Here is a 27640-nt window from a genome sequence, read left to right on the forward strand (position 1 = left end):
GTAAATAGTACGTATGCCAGTAAATGGTACGTATGCCAGTAAATGGTACGTATGCCAGTAAATGGTACGTATGCCAGTAAATGGTACGTATGCCAGTAAATGGTACGTATGCCAGTAAATGGTACGTATGCCAGTAAATGGTACGTATGCCAGTAAATGGTACTGACAGACAGGGCAGCGGTGCTTCTAGCTCCCACATGTATTTCGCTACACCCGCAATAACGTATGTAACCAATAAAAATGTATTTGAAATGGGCTGTAACTAGGGCACAATGCTTCTAATGGTTATAACACATGGACAGTCAGTACTCCTGTCTGGAACTATGATTCAATGAAGAAAGTGCCAATTTTTAAGTCATGCTTACTGGATTAGTCTCTTGCAGTAAATTTCCCACGACAACCAAACTAAAGCGATATTGACTGATTTATACTTCTGTAACGTTAAAGGTATGCATAGGATATGACTGACAGATTAATTTGAAGTCTAATTGAAACGCTTTATCAACATTGCTATTTTCAACAGCCCAGTCATTACACTTGACCCCCCCCCCCCATTCCATGTCCTGTTTACGAGAAGGTTCTCCCCCTTCAGTGGTGCGTGACCAGTGGCTGTCATGCATCTTGAATGGTGAGCATCTGGGAGCTGGAGGGGTTAAGTTCAAAAGTGTGGGGGGGTCTAATAGGCTGTGGGTGAAAACAGAAGCTGTGGTTACTGCTACAGTCATGGCTGGCATTATGAGTTGCGTCCAGTGCTTGTGACAGGATGGTAGGAGGGTCCCGCCTCTTAGGGTCACTCATCCAATTCTAGAACTTGACCTGTCAGGTGACTGAACCAAAAATAGCCCTGCAGAGAGTATATAGAGGTCTATACGCAGGCCCTGTGTTTCAGAACAGGACTTGCCCCGCTGTCTGAAACATATAGGACACTCACTGCACCACGAGAGCCGTTGACCAGAGGAAAGGCCTTTTTTGAAGGACATATCTTAATTCAATAATTTCACTGCCTTTTGCTTTATAATTTTACCATTGAAAAAGGCTTGATTTTCAACAGATTCTTCTTTGAGCAAGACTGAACTTTTATAAGGATGAAGTACTACCAGGACCCAGTCTGCCAGTCCATGGGCATCCAGGCTTATGGCCCCAAGGAGTCCAGCAGCTCCTCTTGCGCCCACTCTTCTCCACAGATCAAACCAGTCCGCAGCGTCCACTTCCCCAACGACATTGTGTTCCAGGACTACGTCCGGCAGGGCGAGCTGGACAGGATCGGACTCTTCATCAGAAAGAGGAGGGTCAGCTTGGAAACCATCTACCACTCTGGTGAGTCACCATGAAATCAGAACAACATGAAAACCATTTTAATCCATTCAAGACTTTGAAGCATCAGAAGTGTCTTCAGACTCTGGTTAGATTTCAACTGGGCTTAACAGTTCCAAAAACTTGATAATTTATAATCCCTCTGGTATTGATGCAATGACTTGTCTCTGTGGCACGTGCAGTAATGGAATAATACCTCAGTATAAACTGATCATTGAGTGTTCCCTTCAATGTCCCTAAAATGAACCTGTACAGATGCTATTTGCCATCCATTCCTATCGACTGCTCTGCAGGTATGGCAGCGATCCATGAGGCTGTCCTCTCTGGGAACCTGGAGTGTGTGAAGCTGCTGGTGAAGCACGGAGCAGACGTCCACCAGAGAGATGAGGAGGGCTGGACACCTCTCCACATGGCCTGCAGTGACGGATTCCCTGACATTGCCAAGTGAGTCAACGCACTTAGCATACCCACAACATCTACAGTCACTAGCTTTTAGTTTTTTATCCACACACATTAAGATAGGTCAGTGGTCTCTCGCACAAGTGGGACTTGAGCCGATGTACTGTTAACATCAACTTGAAGCCTTGACTGCTCTGACTAACTCGTATTTATGCTGCTGTCCATACCATGTCAATGCAGCATCCCTGAAGTTCAGGAATTCAATGCACTTCAGGATAGGGGAAGATTCAGATGTTGAATGTCACCAGGCTGCAGTTCACACTGCCGGTTTACAGTGTCAAGTGCTTGCAAGGAAGACTAACCAAAACACGCTTTGGCTGAATTTTGAGTAGCACTCATAACGCCAATAGCAGTAAGCTACACTGAGGAGCCGCCATATTCCTCTAACCCTCCTGAAGAATCTCACGGTTCACTATCTCTGTGCGGCACATACCATTTGGATACTTTCTTTGACTGAATGCTTTTCCCCCCTGCTTCTCCCACTAGGTACCTGCTTTCTATTGGCGCAGACCCTCAGGCGGAGAACGGGTGTGGGGAGACACCCGCCGATCTCATCGACCCAGAGTGCACCGGGGTTCGTGAGCTGCAGGGGCTGCTTGGGGTGGAGGACGACTGAGCTCTCCTCTAACCTTAAAACGTCACTGAAACTTCAGTCACCTTCCTCGCCCAGGCCTCCCGGTTGACCCTCCACAATGGAATGAAATGGGCAGATCAGCAGAACGTCATTCTGCGCCCTCATTGTAGACGTCCTGGAGACATATCTGGTCTGGTGGGAGGAAGGCTGCCAGCCAACAGTAGATGGTTGCCTTTGAGTGAACTGAACTGTTGCTGGAAAGGGGCTCCTTCAGGCAATCTCAGCAGGCATCGCTTTGTAATGCTGTTTGCAGGTGCAGAAGTTTGAGCTTTTGTACCTTTTTTTAATAGAGGGTGAACAGCACTGGAATGAATTAGATAACAGTATGGTAATGAGCTTTTATAATGACTTTATAGTTGATGTGTGAAAGCTTTTTTGGAAGTTGTGAAACATGGATCTGTGGTTGTCCTCTGACTCGTAGGGCCACTCTGCAGTAAACCAATGTGATAGGTCAACTCTACCTACTGACAACATTTATAGTTCAAGATTTGTCATTTACACCCTACAGCTTTTCAATTTGAACCAAAGACCCTGCATACTGTATGTACTCTAAAATGTACCACATGAATGTTGTTAGTCTAACACTTTACCTCTATACTTTTGTTTTTATTCTATACTTTTTCCAACAACCACTGGAATGGCTAATTGTGTGTTTACAATTGCTTTTATAATCATTTGTAACAAACTGTGTGCAATCAATTGTGGTTACACCGCTTTGTAAATGGCCTTTTTATACATTTCATTAAAATTGTTTCATACAAAAACAACTTAGTGGTGATCTATTTGGTCTTCATCAACTTGACAAAACTGTTTTGAAGGGAAATAAAATATTATTTTTACTATAATTTCAAACTACAGTAACCAATCTTGGTTCCAATTAACCTTGGTGGACTGAGAAGCATTACCAACATTGAAGCAAGGTACAGTTCCCAGTAAGGTGGCTCTGGCCGGGGATCAACATAATGCTTGTTAATTGAACCAGCTCTCTGCAGGAAGGTGATTATCCATGCCTCTGTACAGTATTGGCTGAGGTGCTGGTTTCTGATGGATTAAGAGAGACAAGAGTTTGGGAAAGGGTGGCTGAGGAAATCTAAAGCCAAGTCAGGGTTGTGCTTTAGCCACAAGAAAATACCCATCAGTATTAAGAGTGGAAGTTTCCCCGTACACCACGTCTAGCATCAAACCCCTAACATATTAGTGGGCTGTATGAAGCTGATACTGTTGAGTACTATGTACTTTGGGTGGGGCTCCATTTTTTGTTTGTTCTGTGTGGTCCTGACTGTCAAAACATTAGGAACACCTTACTAATAATGAGTTGCACCCTCTTTTGCCCTCAAATGCTTAGATTTGTCAGGCATGGACTCCACAGGGATGCTGGCCTACATTTACTCCGATGATTCCCACAGTTGTCAGGTTGGCTGGATGTCCTATGGGAGGTGGACCATTCTTGATACACACGAAACTACTGAGCGTGAAACTCAGCAGCATTGCAGTTCTTGACACGCTTAGACATCCTTTAACCTGTTCTCCTCCCCTTCATCTACACTGATTGAAGTGGATTTAACTAGTGACATCGGTGAGGGATCATAGCTTTCACCTGGTCAGTCTCATGGAAGGAGCAGGTGTTCCTAATGTTTTGTCAACTCTGTAAATCTCAGGGGTTATTGATACCAATTCAATGAATTTGCATTGATGAATCATTGGTTAGCTTGTTAAAGAGGAGAGTTACTCTCATTCAATGTAAATCCTGAGTTTGAGAAAACCACTATATGAAATGTAAATCGGTAGCAGCTCAAGCTTAAATCCTAATCACATTTATTCACACACCCCTCCACAGAAAACAAACTTTGACAGCCTCAGAGAAAAACAAAGTATCTGGAAATGTACAACAAAAAACAGAAGCATATGTATTCCGAAACCCTACAATCCTCTGTGACGCATCAGTCTCAGTCTTTGAAAGGCATTCAAGTGACGTTCTCCTCCGGATGAGCTCATTCTTTGAACTTCCACTCCTGGCGACACATGGGGCACTGCTGCTGGACCTGCTGGGAGTTGAGCCATTTGAGGATGCAGTGCATGTGGAAGCAGTGGGAGCACTGGCCCCAGACCAATGGGCAGTCATCTCCAGGAACCTTACCTGGAAAGTAGACATTGTTGCTGAAAGGTCTCCCCTCAATGGAGGATAAGTGTCCACGCTGTCACAATGTTGAACACGTCATGATTATCAAAGGACAATTTATGCATAACCGTTAAGATATGAAGGCATCGATAGACATACAGTGCATTCGGAAAGTATTCAGACCCCTTGACTTTTTCCACATTTTGTTACATTAGTCTCATTCTAAAATCTACACACAAAACCCCATAGTGACAAAGCAAAAACAGGTTATGCATTTTTGCTAATTTATTTAAAAAATTTAAACGGAAATATCACATTGACATAAGTATTCAGACCCTTTACTCAGTACTTTGTTGAAGCACCTTTGACGGCGATTACAGCCCCGAGTCTTCTTGGGTTTGATGCTACAAGCTTGGCACACCTGTATTTGGGGAGTTTCTCCATTCTTCTCTGCAGATCGTCTCAAACTCTGTCAGGTTGGATGGGGAGCATTGCTGCACAGCTATTTTCAGGTCTCTCCAGAGATGTTCAAATCCGGGGTTCTGGCTGGGCCACTCAAGGACACTCAGAGATTTGTCCCACTCCTGTGTCGTCCTGTTGGAAGGTGAACCTTCACCCCGGTCTGAGGTCCTGAGCGCTCTGGAGCAGGTTTTCATCAAGGATCTCTCTGTACTGTGCTACGTTCATATTTGCCTCAATCCTGACTAGTCTCCCAGTCCCTGCCGCTGAAAAACATCCCCACCGCATGATGCTGCCACCACCATGCTTTACAGTATGGATGGTGCCAGGTTTCCTCCAGACGTGGCGCTTGGCATTCAGGCTAAAGAGCTCAATCTTTGTTTCATCTGACCAGAGAATCTGGTTTCCCACAGTCAGAGTCCTTTTGGTGCCTTTTGGCAAACTCCAAGCGTGCTGTGCCTTTTACTGAGGAGTGGCTCCAGTCTGGCCACTACCATAAAGGCCTGATTGGTGGAATGCTGCAGAAATGGTTGTCCAGTCTCCACAGAACTGTCCCTGACTGAATGCTTTTTTCCCCTGCCTTGGTCACCTCCCTGACCAAGGCCCCTCTCCCCTGATTGCTCAGTTTGGCCGGGCGGCCAGCTCTATGAAGAGTCTTGGTGGTTCCAAACTTTCTCCATTCAAGAATGATGGAGTCCACTGTGTTGTTGGGGATGTTCAATGCTGCAGACATTTTTTGGTACCCTTCCCCAGATCTGTGCCTCGACACAATCCTGTCTCGGAGCTATACGGACAATTCCTTCCACCTCATGGCTTGGTTTTTGCTCTGACATACACTGTCAACTGTGGGACCTTATATGGATAGGCGTGTGCCTTTCCAAATCATGTCCAATCAATTGAATTTAGCACAGGTGGACACCTGAGCTAAATTTCGAGTCTCATAGCAAAGGGTCTGAATACTTATAAGGCATTCGTTTTTTTTTATACCAGTTTTCACTTTGTCATTATGGGGTATTGTGTGTAGATTGCTGAGGGTCTTTTTTGACATGTTTTTACCCATTTTAGAATAAGGCTGTAATTGACCAAAATATGGAAAAAGTCAATGGGTCTGGAAACTTCACGAATGTACATGCGCTAAGAATCATATTGCGTTTGTGCATACATTCTTTTCAGGGAGTTGGTCAAATGGTGATGAGACATGTCGAATAACTCAGTAGTTAGTAAGCAGCTTTATATATAAACTCACAATCTGGGCAACAGCCATTAAAAGACATTCTGCAGATACCACAGTTCTCATCATTGGCCATCCACAGCCAGGATGCCACGCCGTTCCACTGCTTGATTTTAACCTTCATCTCCCGTGTACCTGATAGGCACACGTTGTATGAATGTTCAAGGTGTCTAACTACTAACGATAGATTAGTAGCTAGCTAGCAATGCACAGTAGTTAACGTAATCTTTGCTCGTCTAGAAAGCTGGTGCACCACATGATGTTACTTCGCTGTTGACATTCGTAATAAGTAGCTAGTAAGTAACATGGCAAATGTATTGCAATTCTAAAATCCTACCTTGGATTTTAAAATGAAGACACAAAACATTTCCTGAGAGGTCCGACACATTTAACGTCACATACTCGAATCGGGGAAAATATCGCCACCCATGCCTGTGGAGGATAGAAATAGGTATTTCAAAAGAGATACAATATTTGACATGTCTCATCCAGAGAGGTGTTTATTTGTTAATTGAACAAATTCTTATGTACAATGACAGCCTAAACCGGACGACGCTGGGCTAAGTTTGCGCCGCCCTATGGGACTCCCAATCACGGCCGGTTGTGATACAGCCTGGAATCGAACCAGGGTATGTAGTGACGCCTCGAGCACTGAGGTGCAGTTCCTTAGACCGCTGCGCCACTCGGGAGCCTGTCTCGTATTTTTCTTTGGTTTATTTGCAACCGTACCTTTGTGATTGCAATGCTGGATAGAGGCACGAGACAGCAGCAGAGAGGACGTTGGTGGTGAAAGAAGCGCAAAATCCAACGGAAATGGTTGTAAGAATACACTCACGTCACTTACTACAATTATTTTTAAGCCCACTCACGTCACTCAAGCTATTCACCATTGATCAGCACCGAGGAAAGCGGCTAGATTTTGCTACCAAAAGCGTCATTCTTAAAGTAAATTTTCCATTTATTTGTTGATCTTTAATTCGTCAAGTGCCACTATGGCTGATAAGATGGATATGTCTTTGGATGACATTATTCAACAAAGTAAGAAAGGCGGAGGTGGCCGCGGAAATCGAGGAGGCCGCAGCCGAGGATCATCGGGTCGAGGTGGGAGTGGAGGCCGACCCGGTGGAGCTGCCTCTGGAGGCCGGACCGGCGGATCCGGGCCCATGAGGAGTCGTCAGAACTTCAGTGGAGACAGAAGCGACAGCAGACCCACGCCATACAGCAGGGTAGGAACACGGAGGATCACAGAAAAAGGAGGAATGGCAGAGGCGACGACGACGAATGTTAAATAGTTTAGCTGATCTTGTTAAATGTGCTGCGACACGTACCAGGTAGTTCACAAAGTTGCTGATGGATGTGGATTTATCAACGGGAAGTGCGCTATAGGGCACAACTCGAAGAAGAAACCACTGTTCGGAAACGTGTATTCCTTTAATGGCGTACAACGTCGTGTTTGTGGACCCATGGTCTACATTGAATTTCCCCGCTTCAGGTCAAACAGTTACTAGCCAGCACTATTGCATTTTACTGGTCATGTCCCACGTTTCTGGGAGTGAACGTTAACTAGCTAGCTAACATGTTCACCCTCGTGGGCCGCTTCAAAACGGAGCTGATCCGCATTCATAAACTAGCCAGTTAACACTTGTTTGTGTAGTGTGAATGTGAGCTGTTCCAGATATTCACATTTGGTCTGTAAAACATGAACCTCGTGTTTTTTTTTTTTAGTAGTCAACAAATTCTTAATAATTTGTCGACTGGCGCATCGTTGGCCCGAAATTAAGTTCCAGATTAGTCTATCAAAAATTGGACTTTTTATGCAACGAAGCTAACAAAATGGCGACACTCAAAATGGATGTTCAGTCAACTGTCTTTTTATTTTTTTATTTCTTTGTTTCATATTTTGATCCAGACTGCAAAGCACCCCAAATAACTTTATTGAACTGTCCATGGTCGGTTAAGGGAAATGACTTTCACAACTTTTGAATTAAGGATTTTTCTTTGGATGGACTTTTTCTACACTTGGAGTTGAAGCAGAATCTGGATGCTGTCCTTGCCATCGAGCTCAAGTCAGTTTTTTTCCCCCTGCACTGCCATTCTATTTACCTACACATTCTTCAAACCACAGGAGCCATTTTGAGTTGGAAGTCCTGCCATCTGTCCTACTAGCTTAGTTTTGGTGCTTTCCTATATTAATATAATTGTCTTTATTAAATCATATGTGCTGTTACACTGACCATGACTCCACCATAGACCAATGTGTCTAATGGTAGTAATGAAGCAAGATTCCCCTGCCTGCCTAAGCAACTGACTCAAATGTGCTCAGTCTGATCAGCAGGAGCAGGGGAACCAGAAGTCAGCAGCTGCATTTTTCTCATTGTACCTTTACAGCCCAGAGAGCTGCCGGACAAATGGCAACACGACATGTTCGAAGGTGGCTTCGGCAGTAATGCTGGCGGTGGTGGGGGAGCAGGAGGTGGCGGTGTGGAGACTGGTGGCAAGCTCCTTGTCTCAAACCTTGACTTCGGTGTCTCTGACGCTGATATCCAGGTAATTTCTACAGTCAATTGCTACAAAGATGTCTGCCTTTTCGCCAAACTGTTTTGACGTTATACATGAATTGTACCGGTCATGTTTCTTAATGCGTTTATGTTTTTTCCAGGAGTTGTTTGCGGAATTTGGTACGTTGAAGAAAGCGGCTGTGCACTATGACCGGTCTGGCCGCAGCCAGGGAACCGCTGACGTCCACTTTGAGAGGAGGGCTGATGCACTCAAAGCCATGAAACAGTACAACAATGTACCACTCGACGGTCAGCTTTAATTTGAATGATTTGATTGCTATTATTTTGAAGCTTGTTCGTCATGAAATGTAGTAATTGACTTCTGAACAAAGATGCCTAATCTTGTTTTCCTTTTGCTCACAGGCCGCGCCATGAGCATTCAGCACGTCACGTCACAAATTCGAGACGATAACCAGAGACGACCATCACAGAGGTATGTGATTCTATAAGCTTTCTTTATTTTGTCATGTATGATATGTGATATATATTTAAATCTAGTTAATCCCAGTTGTAGCTCATTGATTGTCTTTGAATCTGTTTGCAGTTCAAACGGAGGCAGTGGTGGATTCAACAGAGACAGAATTGGACGCCCCAATTTCTCAGACAGACGAGGAGGTGGAGACAGGCGGGCCGGCAGAGGCTCCAGGGGGAGGGGTAGAGGTGGACGTGGTGGTGGAGGCAAACCGCAGCAGTTGTCTGCTGAAGAGCTGGATGCCCAGTTGGATGCTTACAATGCTAAGGTATGTATTTTTATTTATTTAACTAGGCAAGTCAGTTAAGAACAAATTCTTATTTACATTGACAGGAAAGTATAGAAATATAAATTCTTCAATGTAAGTGGCTTGAGCTTTGTAGCTGGAATACAGTCCTAATTTTCACCTGCTTTTTATTGCAGATGGAGACCAGTTAGAATTCCCAGAAGCACTCATTTGAATCCCTCATCTTCATCCTGTCGGATCTGAAGCTTGATATTGTGGACTTGGACCTGAATTGGACCAGATCTTTTACACTTACTGTTATTTGGCATCATTTTAATGTGTGGCTGGATCTTGCTTTACTCCCTTTTTAATATTATGAACACTTTTTGTACCGTTTTGGGACAATTGTAGGTTTGAGGGGGAGGTTTTTTTTTTGCCCTTTGCCTCCCCTTCTCCTTGTGCATAGTTGTAATAAACCTACAAAACAAAATGTTCCAGTGCATCTGCCTCTTGATGAAGGTCTGTACAACACTATATGGGCTGGTTTCCCACACATTACGCTTAGTCATGGGCTCAAACTATTTTGGTGTATATTCTCCCAGGAGCTTATGTTCGTCCTGGACTATGCTTTATCTGTGTCCAGGAAACCGGTCCTAAAAGCCTATGGTCAATATGACGTCTGCATTGGCCGTGCATCATTTATGGTGATACAGCCTCCAGAAGTTGGGGCATTCATACTACTTGTGCTTTGTGGCGCAGACCTCTTGTGAAGTGAGGTTTTTTTTTTTTTTTTTTTTCATGACATGCTTTCACAACCTATACAATAGTTACCAATCAAGCATATGACGGTTCATTATGTTTTAGACTTACTTTGTATCTGGTGTCAAATAGGAGTTGTATGGAGCCCTCAGCATTTTTACTAAATTTGAGGCGGATGGTGATGTGGAGATCAATTTGGCCTCCGCGTGCCTCTAGAGTCTCCAATTATGTCACACCATCCACATGGTGCATCAGACCACATTCACCTCGGCGCATTAATTGGCTTTTTGACCTCAAGGGGTATTGTGTAAAATGTGTGGAAATTATTGAATTTCCAATGGTAGTTCACTACTGCTATTACATTTACATTTAAGTCATTTAGCAGACGCTCTTATCCAGAGCGACTTACAAATATCAAATGCTTGTAAAAAAAAAAAGCTAAAGCCATTTATAACATGCTCAACACTTGTGAGATTGTCAAACACAATGTGTAATAACTTTTCATACTATTGTAGTTACTAAAATGTAAGGTATTATATTAATTTTCAAACTAACATCACTCACTTGTTTGATTATTTGAAATGGTCAAAGAACTAGACGGACCAGTTGATTAGTCTTCTGTTAGCAACGAAGGATGGGGACCTAATAAAATATATATTATTTTAACTATTAAAATGATACACTGGCACTACTTGTTCAAGACTTCAAACAAGCCCCACCTAAAATCAATTCAGTGCGCGCGGCACCAGCATTGAGCGTGCGCGCAGCGGCATAGTTCCCGGAAACGAGTTGTATGGGGCGGCGCCGTTCCTTGTTCGCCATACTTGCACAGAGAATAGCGACAGAAGCACTTATTCTTCAAGCGCCTGGGGGGAAAAACAGCAGGAAAACGGTAAAGACATGCTTTCACAACCTATACAATAGTTACCAATCAAGCATATGACTGTTCATTATGTTTTAGACTTACTTTGTATCTGGTGTCATTTCCTCCCAACTTTGCTAGCAATTTGCTGAGTTGTGCTAGCATGTCAACCACGGTAACGTTAGCCTGCCAACGTATCTACATACTTCACACCCTGGCTGCAGCAGTGCCCATTTGTCGCCAGGGAAACGTGAAATAAACGTTGGTCTACTGTTAAGTTCCACTGCAGCAGAGCAACATATGTACAAGCATAGTTTTGTTTAATTGGGTGGCAGGTAGCTAGGGAGTCCAACACCCATGTTGCTAATTAGCCAGCTAGCAATCCTCGTGCAGCTTGATGACTTGCGGCAGTGTCTAACCGGTCAGAGACTAGTTAGCCAGTTAACACATTAGCTCGCTGGCTGTCTTTGACGTTTGGTTACGTTGTCGCCTGAAACAGTGCTAAATTCGACGATTAGGCAACCTTTGTTCTTAGATAGTTTAACACATGTTTATCTTATTATTTAGCTATTCGTTGGGATTCTCCCAAGTCGGCACCTGTCCCTGTCAGTAACTACAGTAACCGGCCAGTCTTTCTTTGCAGCAAGCTAACGCTAAAGCTCAAGCTATTTAGCCACCTACAGACAACAAAAGAATGGAAATGAGATTTCTTTGTTAGCTGTTTATCTTCCAGGAAGTAACACAGGTGCATAACGTGATGTTGATAAGATAACAATTGTATTTACGTACTATATTGATCTGTAGTGCACACTGCATACCCAGTTTCATTGCAGCACAAATTATAATTTTACAGCTGGTGGCTGTGTAGAGTATTGTCAGTGATTGCACAGGGGAATGAGACTGTTCTGCACCTATGCAGAGTACAATACATTTTGTTCGCAAGTTTGAATGAATTATTAGTCATTATTTAAATTATAATCAATTTGAGAAAGGAAATTCATTAGTGTAGTTAGATTTGAGTTTCTTCTGTCAACCTGAATTTTAAGTACCACATTCTGTCTGCTAGAAAGATTTGACATCTTCATCTTAGACTGGGCGGGGTGTTGTGGACCCTTCAGACTGGAAGCCAGGATAACATTGATTGAGCCCTTTACGGTGGAACATCACGGCTCATTAAATAGAGCATCCATAAAGTTAGCATTTACTTGGAAATTGCTTTAAATTCTCATTATTTGTCAATGAATAAACAATCCCTTGTTACACTACTGTTCAACAGTTTGCGGTCACTTAGAAATGTCCTTGTTTTTTAAATATATATTTTTTTGTCCATTAAAATAGCATCAAACTGATCAGAAATACAATGTAGACATTGTAATGTTGGAAATGACTATTGTAGCTGGAAACGGCAGAATTTTAATGAAATATCTACATAGGCATACAGTCCCATTATCAGCAACCATCACTCCTATGTTCCAATGGCACGGTGTGCTAGCTAATCCAAGGTTATCATTTTAAAAGGCTAATTGATCATTAGAAAACCTTATTGCAATTATATTAGCACAGCTGAAAACTGTTGTCCCGATTTAAGAAAGCAATAAAACTGGCCTTTAGACTAGTTGAGTATCTGGAGCATCAGCATTTGTGGGTTCGATTACAGGCTCAAAATAGCCAGAAACAAATAACTTTCTTCTGAAACTCGTCAGTCTATTCTTGTTCTGAGAAATGAAGGCTATTGCCAAGAAGATGCTGTGTACTACTCTCTTCACAGAACAGCGCAAACTGTATCTAACCAGAATAGAAAAGGGGGTGGGAGGCCCCGGTGCACAACTGAGAAAGAGGACCAGTACATTAATGTCCAGTACATTAATGTCACAAGTCCTCAACTGGCAGCTACATCAAATAGTACCCGCAAAAAACACCAGTCTCAACGTCAACAGTGAAGAGGCGACTCCGGGATGCTGGCCTTCTAGACGGAGTTTCTCTGTCCAGTGTCTGTGTTCTTTTGCCCATCTTAATCTTTTCTTTTTATTGGCAGTAAGTATCTGGTGTGACCACAATTTGCTTCATGCAGTTCGACACATCTCCTTCACTTAGAGTTGATCAGACTGTTGATTGTTGCCTGTGGAATGTTGTCCCGCTCCTCTTCAATGGCTGTGTGAAGTTGCTGGTTATTGGCAGGAGCTGGACACGCTGTTGTAAATGCAGATCCAGAGCATCCCAAACATGCTCAATGGGTGACATGTCTGGTAAATATACAGGCATGTCTGGTAAATATGAATGGCAATGACAATGGACCTCAGGATCTCATCACGGTATTTCTGTGCATTCAAATTGCCATTGATAAAATGCAATTATGTTCTTTGTCCGTGGCTTATGCCTGCCCACCATGGGGCACTCTGTTCACAACATTTACATCAGCAAACTGCTCGCCCACACAACGCCATCTGCCTGGTACAATTGAAACCGGGATTCATCCTTGAAGAGCACACTTCGATGGCCACTGGCATGCTAGAGAAGTTGAGTGTTTTCCCACTAAAGCCAGTCACGACGTCGTATTGCAGTCCGGTCAAGACCCTGGTGAGGACGACGAGCACGCAGATGAGCTTCCCTGAGACGGTTTCTGACAGTTAATGCAGACATTCTTCACTTGTGCAAACCCACAGTTTAATTAGCTGTCCGGGTGGCTCGTCTCGGACCATCCCGCAGGCGAAGAAGCCGAAGAAGCCGGATGTGGACGTCCTGGGCTGGTGTGGTTACACGTGGTCTGCGTTTGTGAGGCCGGTTGGACGTACTGCCAAACAACGTTGGGGGCGGCTTATGATAATTGAATGTCTATATCTCTTATCTGGCAACTGCTCTGTTGGACATTCCTGCAGTCAGCATGCCAATTGCACGCTCCCTCAACTTGAGACATCTGTGTTGTGACAACACAGCACATTTTAGGTGCCTTTTATTGCCCCTAGCCCAATGAGAGATGTTTTTTGAGCAGTTGTTTCCAAGGCAAACTAGCCCTTTGTGAAATAGGCTACAGTTTTCATGTTACAAACTCTGACAGTAATCTAACATCAAACAGATCGTTAATATAGATGCATGGAAGGGCTTTTTTTCAAATACAAAAGTAGAATGCATTCGTCCAATTAGTTGGAGTGTTTGCCGTCAAGGTTCCAAGTTGTCGTCAAGATGAGATGATCCGCCTTTCATATTAGGCCTAAATCATACTTGCAGACTCGGCCGTCATACCGGGCCTTTAGCCTCTTCTAACAGCTTGTTGTTTGGCTCTTGTATATGGGCGGTGGTTAAGTACTGGCATTAGGTCAATGGTGGAACTACGACGCTGTCACACGGAGGGTGGGCTTCTGTGAAACTCTTGAGGCCAGCTCACATAAACACATTAGAAACAACTCTAAATTCAGCACACGGTTTCCGTTAGGAAAATGTATTTTGATTTACTGGACCCATATGCATCGGGTGCATAACCTAATTAGGGCGTCCACCCACGGTACTCAGTAAGACACAAATCTCGTTTAGGTTATGGTAATTCATTTTAACATAAAATGTAAATTAACTTTTTGACCGATATGGTAAATTAACTTTTTGACCGATATGGTATTTCCATCAATGAATAGGCTAAAAAGCATTATTTCGCAATGGGATTTTATTTCCTCCTTCCGGACAATTGGCCAGTGCCAATTGTATTCATCGGCTTTTTTTTTTTTTTTACATGTATTTCCCAAAAGCCGGAAACCCTGACGCAGCACTACTTATTTATTTCCCATTTTTCTTTTGTTTTATGGTGTATTTTTTGTCCTTATCTTTGTTCCCCTGTAGATTGGCTTTAGTGAGGGATTAGTTTCCTAATACTTGTACTATGCACTGTACACCATACAAAACTCCAAAACGAACTGCATCATTCTTTCTCTCTGCTCCATTTTCCTCCAAATCAAAGTCCCACACCAGGCTGCTAGTCAGATTTTTAAGTCTTACACTCTTTGATTAACAAGGATACAGGTGTGCATTTAACTCTTAAGACTAAACGCCAACATTGAAATACTTTCACTCTCCCAAGCCCCAGCAACGAATGATAGGTCAACAACATCAAGTGGAAAATAACTTTATTAGCCTAAAACACATGGACGTTGATGGAACTGAAGCTCCATTCCGAGCGCTGGCTTTGCAGTAGTAGTGGCAGACACAGACAGAGGATTCATGATTAGGCTATTGTGGGAGAGAACGCCTTATTGGGAATGTTGGACTCTTCTTGGCATAAACACAGCTCTTCCTGCTTTTGTGAGCCCCTCCAGTTGTCGTGACTCGAGTATTTTGAGGAGAGGCCTCTCATTCCAATTATAACCCCTGGATAGCGATGACTCATCTGGAGTGTGTTTTATTGGCCATCTTGTTTGTTGTGAATGCCATTAGGCTTGCTGTCAAATGGTTTTTAGTTAGCATCTAATGAAGTCGGCATGAGTTCAAAGGACAGAGGTGGACAGGTTGAGTTTTGAGAAGCAATTTCAAGAACTGTTTCATTCAGATTTTACTTGAGGAAAGCCCCACAAATTAAGCCTGGAAGTTGTCCCAGATCCAAACATAAGTTTTGTCATTACAACCACCTTAGGAGTTGGCCATTACAGATCTGTGTCAAACAGGCAAAAACAACATCTAAGGACCATGTTCATTGATTGCATTGATCTAAAGAATGTAGCCTACATGTGGTCTATTTTAGGAGCATGTGAATTCTGTATGTCAACATCGTTTTGACCACATCTGTCAGCGTAGTTGAACTCACTTGATACAGTGACGTCTTGCTTTCATTCTTTAACATATGACAGGTAAGTAGATTGGTGTGAGCTTGTTTTGATAAGTCAGGCTAAGAGGCCCCTGGAGACTAGAGGTCGACAGATTAATCAGAATGGTCGATTAATTAGGGGACGAGTTCAAGTTTTCATAACAATCGAAAATCTGTATTTTTGGGCGCCGATTTGACGTTTTTTATTTATTTATTATACCTTTATTTAACTAGGCAAGTCAGTTAAGAACACATTCTTATTTTCAATGAGGGCCTAGGAACGGTGGGTTGACTGCCTCTTTCAGGGGCAGAACGACAGATTTTCACCTTGTCAGCTCGGGGGATCCAATCTTGCAACCTTACAGTTAACTAGTCCAACGCTATAACGACCTGCCTCTCTCTCGTTGCGCCCCACACGGAGACTGCCTGTTACGCGAATTCAGAAAGCCAAGGTAAGTTGCTAGCTTGCATTACACTTATCTTATAAAAAAAACAATTAATCATAATCACTAGTTAACTACACATGGTTGATGATATTACTAGATATTATCAAGCGTGTCCTGCGTTGCATATTATCTGACTGAGCAAGCATAAGTATCTGACTGAGCGATGGTAGGAAGAAGCAGGCGCGTAAACATTATTTCAAACAGCACTTTCGTGCGTTTTGCCAGCAACTCTTCGTTGTGTGTCAAGCATTGCGCTGTTTATGACTTCAAGCCTACCAACTCCCGAGATGAGGCTGGTGTAACCGAAGTGAAATTGCTAGCTAGTTAGCGTGCGCTAATAGAGTTTCAAACGTCACTCGCTCTGAGCCTTCTAGTAGTTGTTCCGCTTGCTCTGCATGGGTAACGCTGCTTCAATGGTGGCTGTTGTCGTTGTGTTGATGGTTCGAGCCTAGGGAGGAGAGGGACGGAAGCTATACTGTTACACTGGCAATACTAAAGTGCCTATAAGAACATCCAATAGTCAAAGGTTAGTGAAATACAAATTGTATAGAGGGAAATAGTCCTATAATAACTACACCTAAAACTTCTTACCTGGGAATATTGAAGACTCATGTTAAAAGGAACCACCAGCTTTCATATGTTCTCATGTTCTAGGCAAGGAACTGAAACGTTAGCTTTCTTACATAGCACATATTGCACTTTTATTTTCTTCTCCAACACTTAGTTTTTGCATTATTTAAACCAAATTGAACATGTTTCATTATTTACTTGAGGCTAAATTGATTTTATTGATCTATTATATTAGGTTAAAATAATTCAGTATTGTTGTAATTGTCATTATTAGAAATAAAAAATAAAAAAAATTGTCCGATCAATCGGTATCGGCTGTTTTGGTCCACCAATAATCGGTATCGGCTGTTTTGGTCCACCAATAATCGGTATCGGCGTTGAAAAATCATAATCGGTCGACCTCTACTGGAAACCAATGGTTCTGAGAAACTGACTGTGTTTGATTGGTCTGTATTTAGAACAACCCCTCTGGTGGTTCCCTCAATGCTAAGGAACACAGCCCCTGCTCCTCTGACCTCAATCGTGTGTGTGTTAGGGGCCCGTGTCATGCGACTTTTCACACATGACCTCATTCGATGGTGATGGTCTCCCACCAGTGCTGACGCTGTTTCAGTGTGCCCAGATTTTTCACATTTGTCCCAGGATTAAGTCATTGGTAGTAAAAGAAGAATTCTCACTCAATGATCAACACTTTATTTAAATTTTAAAAAAATGTTTTTTTTTATTTTTTTAGTTCTGCACTTTTTTTGGTTCTTCCGATCAGGGAACCTTTCTGCATTTTAGTTCATTGTTTGTTGCCTTGTGTGATGTCATAGCAGCATTTCATAGTAATTGATGAGATGCTGTCATCCTTTTATTTGAGTAGAATATACTACATCTGAGAAGAAACCACATGCGAGGAGTAGCGATTTAACGGAACTATTTATTTGCCAACAATATTGGTTGTACCATTCCTCCTCTCTCTCTCTTCTTCCTCTTCCCCTCTCTCTCTCGCCACAGACATGGCTGAGGACGATTTGACTCCAGAGCAGCTCGCAGCCATCGCTGCGGAAAATGATGTGGGCGAGACGGTCAACTACAAGCCCCCGGCCCAGAAGACCCTGCAGGAGATCCAGGAGCTGGACCAGGATGACGAGAGCCTCCGGAAGTACAAGGAGGTTCTGCTAGGATCCGGCGCTGCTGCTGTCGCTGGTGAGTGTGTGTGTGTGTCATTTCTCTCTCAATACTTGTGTTTGTATGCGTGTCTGCCTGGCGCCTGCTTAGTATCTTTACGGGTCAATAAGACACTGCTTAGATCTGGGAAAAGGCTATAGAGACTGCCCAGAGACTGTTTATCTCAGAATAAACTAATGCTTCTTTAATGTTGGGGCCCTTCCAAATAATGGATAGCTGTCATGATTTCAGCTCTCATCTGGGTGAGACCGTTGGACAGCTGGTTATTACTGATAGTATACATGCAGTCCTCGTTCCTCAATGTTGCCTCTAAGAAAAGGGCCTCTAAGAAGTCTTGGTCTGTACAATCAATTAAAAGTTGTAATGTTTAAATGGAAGCCTAGGTAAGGGCCAGAAGTTCACATATATCAAAAATTGGATGTATTCAGTTCAGTTGTCATTCAGACACAAATGCAGAATTATATAAAAATACATTTAAGTGATGTCTTTGTGCTAAATGTCAGATTATAAAATATGTTTGTGATGTATTTTCACACTGAATGACCTATTAAGTTTAAAGGTCTGAAACCAACCATTTACAAACATTACATATCATGCAAACCTATGGTTAAGTAAGTAGGGTGTGAGGTTGCTGTGGGTCAGTTACGTGATCCTTATGGATGTTCTTTGTCTGGTCTTGTTACAGATCCCAGCGTTCCCAACGTCCAGGTGACACGGTTGACACTGATGTGTGAGACTGCCCCGAACCCACTGACCCTGGACCTTCAAGGTGTGCTATAATGCTGTAGTACTTTGTTTACTGTAATCCCCAGAAATTCACATCATATCGTACGAGCGTCTCAAAACATGGGGGAAATGGTTCCGAGTGTGTAACTAACTGGCGCTGACAAACTGATCTGTTAGCCCGTGTTCTAAGAAAAGACCTGCTGCTGTCACCTGACTCTTGAGGTGAGCAGGAGACCTTGTGCTGCTGAACAGAATGACCTGAGTCATCCTGAATGACGCAGGCCAGTACAAAAAATGCGTGCATCATACTCGTATGTACTTGTAGTGATGATTGGTCGGTCATAAACTAACACAGAAAAAGGGTTCCTGAGGAACAGTATAACACAGACACTCGTGTCAGCGGTAACATGCACTAAACGGTGAATGAATAGGAATAAATTGGGTGTCTTTTGAACATTTCAACGCCTTACCCCATGGTCTTTCCATGTACAGCACATGGCAAATTCTGGGGTAAAAACTGGTTCGACGCATTCCTCATGGGGGGAATAAAGAGGAGAATACTGTATTGCTTCTGTTTCCCCAGTCCAGTTTGTTACACTGCTAGATGTTGAGCGAGAGTGCTGCAGCACAGCTAGAAGGCAGTATTAAAACCCCTGATTAAGTGTGCTAATGAGGCAGTGCCACCGCTGGGCTGAGATAATGACCCTCGCTGAGTTGTCAGAGCTGCCTAGGACTCTACATGACTGTTAAAGACATCCTGCTTTCACACTCCACACTGGGGCCTTGTGGATGGCAGTCCCCTGCTGCATGCCCTAGTTAGTTAGTGTGTTGGAGAAACCTTACTGTTTTTTTCCCCTCGTTGTCTTTCTAACAGGAGATCTGGAGGCCTTTAAGAAGCAGTCCTTTATCCTGAAGGAGGGAGTGGAGTACAGAATAAAGATCAGCTTCAAAGTGAGAGCACAGCCAAAATATAGGAAGCACCAACATTACATTTACATTACATTTGTGCCTTTATAGGGCGTTGGGCCACCACGAGGCAGAACAGCTTCAATGCACCTTTGCATAGATTCTACAAATGTCTGGAACTCTGTTGGAGGGATGTGACACCAATCTTCCATGAGAAATTCCATAATTTTATGTTTTGTTGATGGTGAAGGAAAACGCTGTCTCAAGCGCTGCGCCTGAATCTCCCATAAGTGTTCAGTTGGTTTGAGATCTGGTGACTGAGACAGCCATGGCAAATAGTTGACATTGTTTTCATGCTCATCAAACCATTCAGTGACCACTCGTGGCCTGTGGATGGGGGGCATTGTCATCCTATAGGGGCATAGCCAAGGTAGCCAAAATAATCGCCGCCCAGCATTTTTATGCAAGACTCGAAGCATGATGGGATGTTCATTTCTTATTGAAACCAGGAGCCACACCTGTGTGTAAGCACCTGCTTTCAATATACTTTGTGTCCCTCATTTACTGAAGTGTTTCCATTATTTTGGCAGTTACCTGTACAATATGTAAGATATTGCACAAAACAATTAAATTGAACTACATTGATTCTCTCAAAAGAGAATCGATGTAGTTAAATTTATTTGAATGAAAGCTGTTTGTATGAAGACCCCATCAGTTAATAAATGCAGAAGACACATTTCAGTTGAATGCATTGTTGTTCAACTGGCCCGGTATCCTCCTATCACTTTCCCCATTAAAAGGCGGTGGCTATACTTTTCTCCCCCACTAGAAATCAAACACTCAGATTGTGCTGTTAATGAACTTGGCTTACCTGTAGGTATTGTATTTTTCAGATTTCATGGTTCAATAGGTCTTTAAATTGCCTATTTCTGTCAGATGCGCTTGCGATGAGCTAGATTGATTTTCCATGCCACTAACAATGTCTCGTTCTCTGCAGGTGAACAAGGAGATTGTTTCGGGACTCAAGTATGTCCAGCAGACCCACAGGAAAGGAGTGAGAAGTGAGTGCTTGCTGCTTCCTATCCCTCTTGTTTGTTCCCTCCTGACCTCCATCTCAACCTCACAGGCCTTCCTCCCATACTAAATGTGGGAAATTATGGCCTAGACTCAAGCGAATGTTGACATCAACGTTGAAGTTTCCCACCGCCATCAGTTTCTGCAGACTTCTCTGTTATGGGAATGTACTAGGTGATACATTGTCATGGTTTCCAAATGTTGGTCGTAAAAGAATTGAAGAGATAAGTGGCATAATGCCACATCAACACCTTTTCTTTAGACAATAAGGGAATCAGTTTAAATGAATTAGTTCAATGAAGAGCTGTAAACACTTATGGCCTGTGGAGACTACCATTGTTTAATGACGTTGACAGACGGCCCCGGCCCACACACTGCCTTCCCTTTTTAATCTGCCAAGAGAAACCGGCACAAGGGCCAGGGACTGAAATTGAGATATTGTTTCAAACCGGATGCACAAGTCAAGGCTGAAAAACAGACTCAACACTGTCAATAGGGATATTATTGAGAGATTGTTTAGATTTTTCCTGAGCAGAAAAGGGCAGGTTTGTTTGAAACTGGATGCAAGTTTAGGCACAAAACAGCCTGTTGTGTCAATTGCTTTATTAGTGAGTCGTGTTTGTGAGGCTTATTGAGAAATCGACAGATTAAAAATAAAGCGGTCTATGGCACTGCTATGCAGTGCTTGAGGCGTCACTACAGACCCGGGGTCAATCCAAGGCTATGTCACAGCCGGCCGTGACCAGGAGACCCATGAGGCGGCGCGAAATTGGCCCGGTGTTGTTAGGGACGGGTTTGGCCGACTGGGATTCCATTATCCCATTGCGCTCTAGCGACTCCTTCTGGTGGGCCGGGCACCTGCAAGCTGACTTTAAGTCCCCAGCTGGACAGTGTTTCCTCCGATACATTGGTGCGGCTGACTTCCGGGTTAAGCGTGCTGTGTCAAGAAGCAGTGCGGCTTGGCAGGGTCGTGTTTCGGAGGATGCATGGCTCTCGAACTTCACCTCTCCCGAGTCTGTAGGGGAGTTGCAGCGATGGGGCAAGAATGTAACTACCAATTGGTTTTCACGAAATTGGGGAGAAAGGGGGGTAAAAATACAAAATAAAATCAATAAGTTGTCGCAAAACAGTCATTAGTCATGTTTTTCATTAGTCTTGTTTATTGCTAACTTTCTTCCCAGAGAGCTAGTATAGTAGTTACTAGTTACTCCTTGTTTCATTCAGTTTTCTGTTTAGTGCCTACTGAACACCACCCTGTATTTTTTTTGTCCTCCATGGTGATTCAAACAGCCCTTCTTTTCTCTCGTCTCTGTAGTTGACAAGTCAGACTACATGGTGGGGAGCTATGGGCCGAGGCCAAATGAGTACGACTTCCTGACCCCGCTGGAGGAGGCTCCTAAAGGCATGCTGGCCCGCGGTACCTACAACATCAAGTCCAAGTTCACAGACGACGATAAGCACGACCACCTTTCCTGGGAGTGGAACCTCAACATCAAGAAAGACTGGAAAGACTAAGAAAGAGGCCTTCAAAACCAAACCCCACAACCATGTCCCCATTTCTCCATGAGTTTATTTTCTTCTACTTCATCCCATCCTCATGTCTTCAATCTTCATTCCGACCCTTCCATCCCTCTCTCGTCTCTCCCACGTTTCTCCCCATTTATCCGTCTGCATTAGTAGCAGCAGCAGAAGCAACGGCCCCCTCTGTCCGTCCATCCCCCCTCTGCTTTCATTGGTTGCACAAAGTCCACCATAATTGATTCACTGTCCTCAACCTGCCAGTGCAGTCAATAATGTGATTTTGCCGTGTTTTGTATATACATATATATCCACACTATGCGTTTGGAATAATATTGTTAAAATTATGATAATGCCCTTTCAGTGTTGGAGCTGTTTGAAAAGACTGCCTTGGTGGGATGGAGTTTTGGCCCCCTGGTGACTTCACCAGTCAGTAAATTTGTTAATAGACCAATAAAGAATAGTTCCAAACCTCTCTGCCAATAACAGCTAGTTTTCCCTTCCCCACTGAGGCCACTCCCAGACAGTCCTAGCCAAATTCTTGCTTGAGAAATTGCTCTTTGCTAAGAAGCTATTTTTGTTTTTTTGGCCATAGTTTTCAATTAAAATCACAGTAAGGTACTTAATTGTTACCCAGAAATGAATAGATATATAAAAACGGCTGCATTGGACCTTTTTAAGTCTCTCATCGCTGTATTGTGCAGGATCTGTCCTCCAACCCCCCACCCCTCAATGTTTGTCCTGCTTGAAGAGATTAAACCCCACTTTGCTCCCTAAATGGTCTTCCTGTCAGTAAGAAGTACACATGGAAAAGCAAGTGTACAATCAACTTTTCATTTTGCCCTTTTTTTATATATATATGAATACTAGTATACTGTGGCTTTGTTCATGTCACTGTTGATATTAATCAGCTTTTATGGTCATTCCTTCCCCGCCATCTTGTTCTGCACCCTTTTAGCATTCCTTTGCTTGCCTCCTTGCTAGTTGTTTTTTAAATATATTTTACCAAGACCTGCCTTGTTAAAGATATTCTCCTGAACTTTTGTATTATTTTTTGCCAGTGGTTCTGAAAGTAGCGCCCATGAGCCAAAAGTAGTCCCCAAAATTGCATGTGTCACAAATGTGCAGATATGTGCACCACGTCATTTCTCTCGCTCTATTGTGTGTGCGTCTTGCTAGACGTCACTGGTGAGGGGCTGAAGCTCATTGGCTGAAACTTGAATTACTAAGGGGCTTGCCCAAGTGGGGGTGAATATAGGGAAAAAAGTTCTGGAGCATGTCTTTTAAACATACAGTGAATTAATAATGAGCTGCTTTACTTCAGCTCCTCCCACCCCCCTTAAATGTATTAACCCTTTCCTTTTACATGGGGATTTGGGCCACGGTCACCTAATGTAGCAGGTGTAAAAAAAAACATCTGAAACTAGATCTCCTACATAAGAGGTATTCAACTCTTACCCTACGAGGTCCGCAGCCTGCTGGTTTTATGTTTTATGTGGAGGAGGCGTGTCGCCTTGTTAATGTCCAAAAGCGGAAGTCCATTTACCCCGAAAACAGGAACTTCCAGTTGTTGGGAACTCGGCAGTGGCTAGGGCCAAGGAAGTGAAAGATATCATAACATTGGATGAAAAAAAGGGCCGTATGCCTCAGTGCTGCCTTATACCGAAATATCAAAATTATCAGTTTAACTCACCAATAATCAGTTTTCTACTCTTGCGCAGTTATCATGGTGATGCACTAACAGATGGTGCATGACTTGGGCTGTATGTTGTATATTTCATGTGGTGCTTGCCATCAGGTAGACTCACTCAAGTGCATATTGTACTATTCACCATCTTAATCTCTTTGCTAGTTGTGATTCTCCCTGTAAAGTTTACACACATGCTGCTCCTGGCCTGTTTTGTCTAAACTCAACCTCCGCTAAACACAAGTAAACATGGTAGTTAGAATGAGAATAGAATACACCACCTAGAATTTACCTATGTGTTTTTTCCTTGCCCACCCCAGCAGGCCACGTCATCATTATTAACACACTTGTGTTCCTTAGCCATGAGGCCTTATCGTCGACTTTGGTCGCGTGAAAAAGAAAGACCACGATTTTGTATTTTGTTTTGCCTTAATGTACATCAATCCCAAATCCAATTTCCCTCCTCCCCCTCACTCACATTTTGTTACGACCCTTAGAGCCTGCTGTCGGAGGTCAAATGAGATGACAAGTACCAGAGAAAGCACAGGAGTAGAGAATGACTCACCGTCTGCTGCTGGAGACATTGACGGTGTTTCAGCTCTCATTAGGAACAGGAGCTGGTAGGGTTAAGATATACACCTCCACAGTCAGGCCCCAGCCTTTGCTCAATGACATATTGACGGAAAGAGACGTTGATGGAAAAATTGTAGCATTTGCACAGAGTAGGATGTGCTAGCAGAAAATGCGTGATACTGTTTGAGTATGTTAAGAGGGAGGGATTTTGGATCAGAAAGTGGAATTGACATGTACTGTACCCTAAGCATATGGATGTAAAAGTGTTTCAGATATTGTGAATGATCTTATGCTTTCCCATACATTCCTTCACACATTGTACAGTTTCAATGAAGATGCTGGCATGCTGGTGGGGTTGTATAAATATTTGATCATTTGTGATTGCTCTTCTTGGACAATAAAGATGTTGCTCAACTTGGCCTGTTGTGTCTCTGGGTTTCAAAGTAGCAAAGTTGATTTGTGGGTAAAATAAGTGAAACCATTATTTCCAGTATTGATCTATTCAGCAATCACATTTGACAACTTCTCAAAATATTTGTACTAGTCACATGATCTTTTTAGGCTAGTTGGCAATCTTCAAAAACAGGCTTACATTTTTTAGAGAACGCGACCTGAGGTATAACAAAGCACAAACATGTTTTTCCATGTCTCTTAAGTTCTCCCTTATATGGATGGTTGTATACAATAATCCTATTGCAAAAGTGGTTAAATTGAAAGATATGGTGACACACCCTTAACTCAAACAATGCAGAATAATGCCTGGCTGGAGGGGGAGTGAGCCACCTAAGCTCATGTAACCCAAAATTGCAAGCTCTGATATTGCTATAATTTGGTATACACGTAATCAATGGTCTGCTCTACATAGACACATCAAGAGCATTAGGATATCTTAAAGCATGTAGGAAATAGACCTGTAAGCACACAGATACAATAGGGCGACATGTCAGTCATGAATATTTATGATTAAACTTCACTTTTCTGGTAGCTGTTCAAACAACTTTCCATGTCAAATTTGCTGTCATTCAGTTCTGTATGGTACAGTCTGACAAAAATGTATAGTGGCCAGACACTGAAAGCAGAATTTATTTCCAGTCAAAGGTCCCTCTGAATTTCACATGTTTAGCCACTAATCTTGCAATTACGTTAGGGGGGTCCCCCTAGATATGACAGCAAACCTTCTTGCCACAGCTCACATTGATGTGCCATCCTGGATGAGCTGCACTACCTGAGCCACTTGTGTGGGTTGTGGACTCCGTCTCATGCTACCACTAGAGTGAAAGCACCGCCAAAACCAAAACATCAGCCAGGAAGCATAGGAACTGAGAAGTGGTCTGTGGTCACCACCTGCAGAACCACTCCTTTATTGGGGGTGTCTTGCTAATTGCCTATAATTTCCACCTGTTGGACACAGTAATATTTCAGTAGTGAAATGAGGTTTATTGGATTAACAGAAAATGTGCAATATGCATCAAAACAAAATTAGACAGGTGCATACATTTGGGCACCCCAATAGAAAAATCACATCAATATTTGGTAGAGCCTCCTTTTGCCAAAATAACAGCCTCTAGACGCTTCCCATATCCTCTAATGAGTGTCTGGATTCTGGATGAAGGTATTTTGGACCATTCCTCCTTACAAAACATCTCCAGTTCAGTTAGGTTTGATGGTTGCCGAGCATGGACAGCCCGCTTCAAATCATCCCACAGATTCTCAATGATATTCAGGTCTGGGGACTGGGATGGCCATTCCAGAACATTGTACTTGTTCCTCTGCATAAATGCCTGTGACTGATTCTTCAACATTATTCCCAAGAATCTGCTGATATTGAGTGGAATCCATGTGACCCTCAACTTTAACAAGATTCCCAGTACTGGCACTGGCCACACAGCATGATGGAACCCCCACCAAATTTTACTGTGGGAAGCAAGTGTTTTTCTTGGAACACTGTGTTCTTTTGCCGTCATGCATAACATCCCTTGTTATGACCAAATAACTCAATCTTTGTTTCATCAGTCCACAGCACCTTATTCCAAAATGAATCTGGCTTGTCCAAATGTGCGTTTGCATACCTCAAGTGACTCTGTTTGTGGCGTGTGTGCAGGAAAGGCTTCTTCCGCATCACTCTCCCATACAGCTTCTCCTTGTGCAAAGTGTGCTGAATTGTTGAACGATGCACAGTGACACCATCTGCAGCAAGATAATGTTGTAGGTCTTTGGAGGTGGTCTGTGGGCTTTATGACCATCCTTTGCCTCTCTGATATTTTACTTGGCCTGCCACTTCTGGCCTTAACAAGAACTGTGCCTGTGGTCTTCCATTTCCTCACTATGTTCCTCACAGTGGACACTGACAGCTTAAAATCTCTTCGAAAGTTTTTTGTAGCCTTCCTCTAAACCATAATGTTGAAGAGTCTTTGTTTTCAGGTCATTTGAGAGTTGTTTTGAGGCCCCCATGTTGCCACTCTTCAGAGGAGAGTCAAAGAGAACAACAACTTGCAATTGGCCTTAAATACCTTTTCTCATGATTGGATGCACTTGTCTATGAAGTTCAAGGCTTAATGAGCTCCAATTGTGTGTTCCAATTAATCAGTGCTAAGTAGTTACAGGTATTCAAATCAACAGAATGACAAGGGTGCCCACATTTTTGCATAGCCTATTTTTTCACATCTGATTTAATTTCATACAACTTAATATTGCTACACTAAAAATATTTTGTCTGGACAATACCCCAGTACTCAGCTTTTATTAGAAAATGAATGGCATGCCACTGTGATCATTTTCTATGACGACAGAGTAAATTATTATCCAGCCTCAGAGGGGTGCCCAAACTTTTTCATACGACTGTACAAGGAAATGATAATGGAGTTTCCCTAGTAGGATAAACCGGTATCGCGGCTTGGTGTACAAAAGGGAAGTGGGGGTCGTCTGAGATAAGACAACACACAGTTGATAAGTATAACAATTGAAATGCTAATCCTTCGCACATGAACGCTCACTCTTTCGCGAATAATTGCAATCAATATATATATTTACGCTCAGTGTGTCGTCGGGATCCCTGTTGAAAAGTTTGTTTCTGTTGGAGAGTCTGCCT

General features: G+C 43.0%; 4 protein-coding genes across 6 annotated transcripts; 3 read left to right on the top strand and 1 right to left on the bottom strand.

Moving 5' to 3' along the window:
- The first annotated feature begins 11 nt into the window (after positions 1-11).
- LOC118389232 (protein phosphatase 1 regulatory subunit 27-like) lies at positions 12-4065 on the top strand. The gene is made up of 3 exons (XM_035779088.2): positions 12-1317; positions 1608-1758; positions 2260-4065. Exons 1-3 carry the CDS (start codon positions 1086-1088, stop codon positions 2387-2389), a joined length of 513 nt encoding a protein of 170 aa, XP_035634981.1. The 5' UTR covers positions 12-1085; the 3' UTR covers positions 2390-4065.
- Positions 4066-4199: 134 nt separating this feature from the next.
- On the bottom strand, positions 4200-7799 carry LOC118389233 (anaphase-promoting complex subunit 11). 3 transcript variants are annotated; one of them, XM_035779090.2, is made up of 4 exons: positions 7545-7799; positions 6554-6648; positions 6232-6351; positions 4200-4544 (listed from the first exon to the last, which is right to left on the bottom strand). In XM_035779090.2, exons 3-4 carry the CDS (start codon positions 6338-6340, stop codon positions 4399-4401), a joined length of 255 nt encoding a protein of 84 aa, XP_035634983.1. In that variant the 5' UTR covers positions 6341-6351; positions 6554-6648; positions 7545-7799; the 3' UTR covers positions 4200-4398. The 3 variants fall into 3 exon arrangements, with proteins under 3 accessions (XP_035634983.1, XP_035634982.1, XP_052383624.1); XM_035779089.1 differs by lacking the exon at positions 7545-7799 and adding an exon at positions 6946-7085; XM_052527664.1 differs by lacking the exon at positions 7545-7799 and adding an exon at positions 6842-6862.
- Positions 7209-9962, top strand: LOC118389230 (THO complex subunit 4-like). Its single transcript, XM_035779085.2, has 6 exons — positions 7209-7442; positions 8605-8763; positions 8876-9023; positions 9138-9207; positions 9319-9514; positions 9670-9962. Exons 1-6 carry the CDS (start codon positions 7209-7211, stop codon positions 9682-9684), a joined length of 822 nt encoding a protein of 273 aa, XP_035634978.1. The 3' UTR covers positions 9685-9962.
- Positions 9963-10956: 994 nt separating this feature from the next.
- Positions 10957-24971, top strand: LOC118389231 (rho GDP-dissociation inhibitor 1-like). The gene is made up of 6 exons (XM_035779086.2): positions 10957-11123; positions 17895-18086; positions 18754-18837; positions 19669-19745; positions 20698-20761; positions 22090-24971. Exons 2-6 carry the CDS (start codon positions 17897-17899, stop codon positions 22287-22289), a joined length of 615 nt encoding a protein of 204 aa, XP_035634979.1. The 5' UTR covers positions 10957-11123; positions 17895-17896; the 3' UTR covers positions 22290-24971.
- Positions 24972-27640: the final 2669 nt, after the last annotated feature.

Source organism: Oncorhynchus keta, chromosome 10, assembly GCF_023373465.1.
Source record: "Oncorhynchus keta strain PuntledgeMale-10-30-2019 chromosome 10, Oket_V2, whole genome shotgun sequence".
Taxonomy (NCBI): Eukaryota; Metazoa; Chordata; class Actinopteri; order Salmoniformes; family Salmonidae; genus Oncorhynchus; species Oncorhynchus keta.

Excerpts from the sequence above, each read along its gene's own strand:
- LOC118389233 (XM_035779090.2), bottom strand. The coding sequence starts at position 6,340 with ATGAAGGTTAAAATCAAGCAGTGGAACGGCGTGGCATCCTGGCTGTGG. Across the intron at positions 4,545-6,231 it reads TAATGGCTGTTGCCCAGATT|GTAAGGTTCCTGGAGATGAC; the intron begins GTGAGTTTATAT and ends TCTACTTTCCAG.
- LOC118389230 (XM_035779085.2), top strand. The coding sequence starts at position 7,209 with ATGGCTGATAAGATGGATATGTCTTTGGATGACATTATTCAACAAAGT. Across the intron at positions 7,443-8,604 it reads GACCCACGCCATACAGCAGG|CCCAGAGAGCTGCCGGACAA; the intron begins GTAGGAACACGG and ends GTACCTTTACAG. Across the intron at positions 8,764-8,875 it reads TCTCTGACGCTGATATCCAG|GAGTTGTTTGCGGAATTTGG; the intron begins GTAATTTCTACA and ends TGTTTTTTCCAG.
- LOC118389231 (XM_035779086.2), top strand. The coding sequence starts at position 17,897 with ATGGCTGAGGACGATTTGACTCCAGAGCAGCTCGCAGCCATCGCTGCG. Across the intron at positions 19,746-20,697 it reads GAATAAAGATCAGCTTCAAA|GTGAACAAGGAGATTGTTTC; the intron begins GTGAGAGCACAG and ends CGTTCTCTGCAG. Across the intron at positions 20,762-22,089 it reads CCACAGGAAAGGAGTGAGAA|TTGACAAGTCAGACTACATG; the intron begins GTGAGTGCTTGC and ends TCGTCTCTGTAG.
- LOC118389232 (XM_035779088.2), top strand. The coding sequence starts at position 1,086 with ATGAAGTACTACCAGGACCCAGTCTGCCAGTCCATGGGCATCCAGGCT. Across the intron at positions 1,318-1,607 it reads GGAAACCATCTACCACTCTG|GTATGGCAGCGATCCATGAG; the intron begins GTGAGTCACCAT and ends ACTGCTCTGCAG. Across the intron at positions 1,759-2,259 it reads GGATTCCCTGACATTGCCAA|GTACCTGCTTTCTATTGGCG; the intron begins GTGAGTCAACGC and ends TTCTCCCACTAG.